General features: G+C 43.9%; 1 protein-coding gene across 3 annotated transcripts; it reads left to right on the forward strand.

Annotated features, from left to right (window-relative positions):
- The first annotated feature begins 380 nt into the window (after nt 1–380).
- On the forward strand, nt 381–5,664 carry LOC121541244 (wiskott-Aldrich syndrome protein family member 3). Of its 3 annotated transcripts, none has more exons than XM_041850227.2 (9): nt 381–484; nt 1,705–1,870; nt 2,513–2,647; nt 2,839–2,992; nt 3,077–3,194; nt 3,311–3,492; nt 3,632–3,865; nt 3,974–4,275; nt 4,557–5,664. In XM_041850227.2, the coding sequence occupies exons 2-9, from the start codon at nt 1,738–1,740 to the stop codon at nt 4,712–4,714; spliced, it is 1,416 nt and encodes a 471-aa protein (XP_041706161.1). In that variant the 5' UTR covers nt 381–484; nt 1,705–1,737; the 3' UTR covers nt 4,715–5,664. The 3 variants fall into 3 exon arrangements, with proteins under 3 accessions (XP_041706161.1, XP_041706162.1, XP_041706160.1); XM_041850228.2 differs by having other exon boundaries at nt 387–484; nt 1,708–1,870; nt 3,317–3,492; XM_041850226.2 differs by having other exon boundaries at nt 387–484; nt 1,708–1,870; nt 4,557–5,663.
- The last annotated feature ends 1,212 nt before the right edge of the window (nt 5,665–6,876 follow it).

A 6,876-nucleotide genomic window follows, 5' to 3' on the forward strand; every position in this document is an offset into this window, starting at 1 on the left:
AACGGGGTGTAGCCGTCGTGGTGGTGGGATGCCCGCTGTTGGCTGGTGTCATAAATGATCACCCCCTGGTTTAATCCGTTATCTTTTGAAACAATTAATTGACAATCCGAAAGGGGTCATATCTTCGAAGACACATTTTTCAGTGTTTATTTATACATTTCAGAAGAACTGGCCTAAACCAAAGTCACAAAGGCCTAATAATGCAATTTATGTAATGTAAGCTTGTGTTCAAAAATAGGGATCTCGTCATCATCCCGAAAACTCACTCACGTCGCGCTGTCAAACTGCCCATGGTTGTCATGATGGATGTTTTTGGCGAACCTGATTGGACGACACAACTAAATCTGCTAATTAAATCTCTGAGCCTGGATGCTGATTTGTGCGGGAGATTGCTCCTCACAGAAAGAATCCTGGTGAGATGAGGGGACAGAATAGCAACTCTACTGGTGGACTGCAGCTGAAAACTCCTAAAAGGACACATTTGGTGAGCGTCCCGTCTTTATCATGTTGTTAATCATATCCCGATATCTTCCCTCCTTTGTTATGTCTGTTTAAGTGTATTATATGTAGGCTACTACAATTAGGGTGCTGCTATTTAAAACCCTCGGTCACTCACGGATCACAGACCACCATTCGTCGGTCCATCTGGAGTTGCAGGCACTTAATTGTTACAATCAAGATAAGGTATCACTCTAAAGTGGTTTGAAACAAACAGTGCGCTGTTCGCTCAGTTGATACTGTTATACTTATTGGCTCTTCTAATCACCTCAGAGCATCTGGTTGGGACAACCTTGCTATTCTTGCTTGCTTAATTGCTAAATCTGTAGGATGCTTGCTCAAGGCTGTAGGATGCTTTGGATTCATGGTTTGTTGATAAATGTGTGCTCAAGCTTGCCATGATGATCAAGCCCACAGGGCACAGACGTCAATTCAACATATATTCTATGTTCGTTCAACGTAATTTCATTGAAATATTTTTTAAATTTTTTTATTGGATGGTGAGTTTAACATTGCTGAGGTTCCTCCCAGTCTTGCATGGCATGTGTCACCATTCATAATATGTTGCACAGCAAGGCCCCTAACTTAAATTTAGCATAATCCTTACTTCAAATAAGACTACATTCATATATACTTCCCTTATATAAGCCAAATAATAATTTATAATAGCAAAGGTTCAAAAATGATTCAACAGTTGTATTAGTATGCTTGCCTTGACTGAAAGCTAAAACCTGTGTCTCCCAGAGGTAACCCATAGGCTTTAGCTCAGTTGACTATACAACACAATATTGAAATACCAAAAAAACAGGGTTTGATACCAGGTTGTTTACAAAAAGCATAGTTTGAGCCTATAGTCACTCAGGGGGACCCCTTGTGATTATGTGTAAATTAATGTATTTTACTGCAGTTAAATGTCTGGAAACAAGTCTTGATTGGCTGTTTCAGGGTCTAATACAATGAATTGCCTCTAAGGAATTTTCCATGAATGAAATGAAAGGCTCTGGGGTGACGTAAAGAGTAGTTTGTTCCATGATGAAACTTGTATGTGCTCTGATGGCATTACATAAAGACGAATGGGATTTGGTTAGTAATATAATCCGGAGAGGTTTGAGTCGACTGCCTCTGTCTCATGCCTTAATCTGGTCTGAATTGTCTGTTTGTGTCTAATGGAACATGGAGGTTATTGTCAGTGGCTGTGTGTCCCAGCAGGTGGTGTGTGGCGTGGTGTGAGGGGAGATCATGCCCCTGGTCAAGAGGAACATAGAGCCCCGGAACCTCTGCCGCGGGGCGCTGCCCAAGGGGATTGGCAGTGAGCTGGAGTGCGTCACCAACAACAGTCTGTCTGCCATCATACGTCAGCTCAGCAGTCTAAGTAAGACACACCTTCCACACAGTCACACCCCCTCGTTATGTACATTAAGTAATCACCTATCATTTAACCAGATTTATGCATCCATCCTCCAGAATGGTGACCTATACACCCACATCCCTCAGTGTTACACTGGAAAAATGACCAGCTTATGCAGATAAATTAACTCAGTGCATTTAAATGTTTTTAATGATTGGAATCTATTTGGTAAAATACATGTTGATATTGACAGATGTGTGTGTTTTAGTGTGGGGAGGGATAGAGAGAATTAGAGGATGAGACATCTGGTCCATACATACCCATATTACTGTGTCTGTGTGGGTTGGGATTGTATGAAGTCACTGGAGATTAGAGCTTACTGTAGAGCTTAGTTTCACAGAAGCAAATAAAGGAGTGAGGGAGAGAGGGACAGAGAGAGAGAAAGAAAGAGATTGTGCTCTTGTCTCAGCGTTTTGACAAATCTCAATAATTTGGTTGGTTGGAAATCTCCATCACTAAGTTGCTCCTGTCTGTTCAACTTGACCTCAACTTATCTCTTTGCTCTTTTCTGTGTAGTATGAAGTGTACTTCTCCAATCATCTTGTCTGACCAGTTGGACACGGTGAAAGTCTGTAGTAATGACTACTCTCTGTCCTCATGCTTCAGGTAAACATGCAGAGGACGTCTTTGGAGAGCTGTTTAGTGAGGCTAACACCTTTTACGTGCGTGCAAACGGTCTCCAAGACCGCATCGACCGCTTGGCTGTCAAGGTCACCCAGCTGGATTCCACTGTGGAAGAGGGTCAGTTGGGGTCAGGGGTCAGGGGATAAGGGAAAAAAAGAATAATCTTCTCTGTAATGTTGAAAGAGAAGAACCGACTCATTAGTTGTCCTCCTTGTCTCTGGTTCTGCATGGCCCATAATCTACTTATCTCAGTATCTTCTTATTGCTTACCTTTCTATCAATCTCACATGCTCTGTTTTGCTCTCCAGTCTCTCTGCAGGACATCAACATGAGGAAGGCGTTTAAGTGTTCCACAGTCCAGGACCAGCAGGTGGTGTCCAAAAGCAGCACATCCAACCCTGTGGCGGAGATGTACAACACCAGCGACAAGCCTCCTCCTCTCAGCATCCTCTCTGCCTACAGGTTCGTGTGGATGCATCACAATCACCAGACGAGCTTTAACCTCCAGTCGTGACGTATAGCTAACTAGTCTCTCTTTTGACACAGAGATGACCACACTGATGGGATGAAGTTCTACACAGACCCGTCCTACTTCTTTGACCTGTGGAGAGAGAAGATGCTGCAGGACACGGAGGATAAGAGGAAGGAGAGAAGAAGACAACGGGTGAGAGACTCTTAATATCTCACTTTAAACAGCTCATTTCTTCTTAGCAACTTGTGTAGACAATATCCTGTATAACTCCACACCTATTTGCAAAATGACCTCGCTCTCTCTCTCAGGAGCAGAAGCGATGTGTTGACGGCACACTTCAGCGTGAGGTGAAGAAGGTTCGTAAAGCCCGAAACCGCCGTCACGAGTGGAACATGATGGCGTTCGACAAAGAGCTTCGCCCAGACCATCGCCACCCTCACTCTCTCCACCGGGGGGCGTCGTCTGAGGGCTCCCTCTCCCCGGAGAGCAGGTCAGTGGTTCCTTCCCCCAATTAGGACTATATTCATCTCTCCTGAGCAAAGGCTTCCTTCACCATTTGCTTTCCAAATGGCATATTAAAATATTATCAGTGTAAAGAGTTAATAATAATGACTTTTAATGTTGACTAGATATGATCTGCCAGACTACCCAACTGCTCCAGGCCTTCCCCATGCTACATCCAACCACACCCTGGCTCACCCCTACCAGCCTGCAGACATCCATGAGTCTGTGGAGCATGAGTACCACAGCATCGGAGTCAGCTACAGAGAGGGGACTCTCAATCGCACACACCACCCCACCCCTCTGCATCATTCCACTGAGAGAATGAATGGCACTATAACGCTTCCACCTGCAGACTACAGGTATTGTGACTGTAACAATAAGAAATCTGTAATATAGGTTAGTGAATCTGATTTGTTTATGCTAATTGTTCTAAAACTGAAAACCTTCTCTCTATCTTTCTCTCTCAGTATAATGGAGTACTGTGCCAGTTCCGGAACACCACCTCCTCCCCCAGCCCCTCTTATCCCATCTGCAGAGACAGCCTTTGGCTCTCCCATGGTATCCCCCACCCCCCTTACTGGATCCTCAGGCTATTGTCTCCCAATGCTATCTCCCCCAGGACCCCGTATGATTCCACCTCCCCCAGGTCCACCCCCACCACCAGTCCCTCCCGCCCCACCCCAACTGGCAGGACTCAGTGATCGGAAGAGACAGGACACCCAGCCTGTCACTGGTACTCGAAGTGACCTTCTGTCAGCAATTCGCATGGGTAAGTTTAGCTGTACTTAGATGTTTACCTATCTTCTGGAGACAGCAGAGGTTATTTTTTTTAATACAAAGTATTTCCACAGAAGTTCATGTTTAGACTGTGTGTGAATGTCTCTTGTGTGTGGGTATGTTTGTGTGGGTCTGTTTGTGTGGGTGTGGGTCTGTGTGGGTCTGTTTGTGTGGGTCTGGGTCTGTGTGGGTCTGTTTGTGTGGGTCTGTTTGTGTGGGTCTGTGTCTGTGTGTGTGTGTGTGTGTGTGGGTCTGTGTGTGTGTGTTTCTCAGGCATCCAGCTGAAGAAGGGGCAGGAGCAGCAGGAGCAGCAGGCCAAGCGGGAGCCTGTGGGGAACGACGTGGCCACCATCCTGTCCCGACGCATCGCAGTGGACTACAGCGACTCAGAGGACGATTCCGAACTGGAGGACAACGACTGGTCAGACTGACCCTGACTCCGCCCCTGACTCCGCCCCACACTGTGACCTCACACCATGGACACATCTCTCCTCCAGCCCAACTATCCCACAACGGTGATGTGGTACAGCTGTGCAGATGAATTATGGGAGTCTCGTATGCAGTATGCGGTCAGGGACACTGTTTTTACAGACCAATGACCATTTTATGGTTAATAATGATAAGTGGGCATAGGCTGAGGACCCACTTGCATTTTAATGTTAGCCATTGTGTCCAGTAGGTGAATGGACTTCAAATTAAGGCAAATTAGTTTCCTGATGAACTGAGATTCAGCTGAAATCACTCAAAGGTATGCGGACCAAATAACCAAGTGGTGAATTTCCCCCTTTCCCTACTGTACCTACAGAGCTGTCAGCTCTCTTTATCAGACACCAACATGATCATTTCATCTAAATACATCACCAACACTATACTCTCAATGTCACTTATCATCATTTGATTTTATCTGAATTCGTGATCTTCTTTTGATTACTCCCATGATGTCTGTGTCACGACCTGTGTGAAGGTAAATGTGTACACTCCTGATGCATAAGACAATTACAGCATTAGGGTACTTATTGTCTTACCGGTATGCCCTTGAAAATGTTGAAGTCAATTAAATTCCAACTATATTCCAACATACTTAGCTGATCTTCATGTGACTTCTCATCACCTCTGAACTTTCTCTTAGTCAACGATTAGAAAGATTTGAGGTTCTCTGTAGCATAAGAGACCGTCTCTGAACAGACATAGCGGTACGTTCCAGCTCGACTGTGTTTAAAATGAGTTGGAGTGCAACCAATGACACAAATTATGAATTGCTTGTCAATGGAAACATCTTCTTCTTCAAATGTATTCTAGCGCTATATTTAAGATGACTCCTGAGTGGCACTGTGCTCACGTTTTAATGTACCTTATTATACTGAACAAAAATATAAACGCAACAGGCAACAATTTCAAAGATTTTACTGAGTTTCAGTTCATAAGGAAATCAGTCAATTGAAATACAGTTGAAGTCGGAAGTTTACATACACCTTAGCCAAATACATTTAAACTCAGTTTTTCACAATTACTGACATTTAATCCTAGTAAAAATGCCCTGTCTTAGGTCAGTTAGGATCACCACTTTATTTTAAGAATGTGAAATGTCAGAATAATAGTAGAGAGAATAATTTATTTCAGCTTTTATTTCTTTCATCACATTCCCAGTGGGTCAGAAGTTTACATACACTCAATTAGTATTTGGTAGCATTGCCTTTAAATTGTTTAACTTGGGTCAAACGTTTCGGGTAGCCTTCCACAAGCTTCCCACAATAAGTTGGGTGAATTTTGGCCCATTCCTCCTGACAGAGCTGGTGTAACTGAGTCAGGTTTGTAGGCCTCCTTGCTCACACACGCTTTTTCAGTTCTGCCCACAAACTTTCTATAGGATTGAGGTCAGGGCTTTGTGATGGCCACTCCAATACCTTGACTTTGTTGTCCTTAAGCCATTTTGCCACAACTTTGGAAGTATGATTGGGGGTCATTGTCCATTTGGAAGACCCATTTGCGACCAAGCTTTAACTTCCTGACTGATGTCTTGAGATGTTGCTTCAATATATCCACATAATTTTCCTTCCTCATGATGCCATCTATTTTGTGAAGTGCACCAGTCCCTCCTGCAGCAAAGCACCCACACAGCATGATGCTGCCACCTCCGTACTTCACGGTTGGGATGGTTTTCTTCGGCTTGCAAGCCCCCCCTTTTTCCTCCAAACATTATTGCCAAACAGTTCTATTTTTGTTTCATCAGACCAGAGGACATTTCTCCAAAAAGTACGATCTTTGCCCCCATGTGCAGTTGCAAACCTTAGTCTGGCTTTTTTATGGCGGTTTTGGAGCAGTGGCTTCTTCCTTGCTGAGCGGCCTTTCAGGTTATGTCGATATACAGTGGGGAAAAAAAGTATTTAGTCACCCACCAATTGTGCAAGTTCTCCCACTTAAAAAGATGAGAGAGGCCTGTAATTTTCATCATAGGTACACGTCAACTATGACAGACAAATTGAGGGAAAAAAATCCTGAAAATCACATTGTAGGATTTTTAATGAATTTATTTGCAAATTATGGTGGAAAATAAGTATTTGGTCACCTACAAACAAGCAAGATTTCTGGCTCG

The sequence above is a fragment of the Coregonus clupeaformis genome, chromosome 27, assembly GCF_020615455.1.
Source record: "Coregonus clupeaformis isolate EN_2021a chromosome 27, ASM2061545v1, whole genome shotgun sequence".
Classification (NCBI taxonomy): domain Eukaryota; kingdom Metazoa; phylum Chordata; class Actinopteri; order Salmoniformes; family Salmonidae; genus Coregonus; species Coregonus clupeaformis.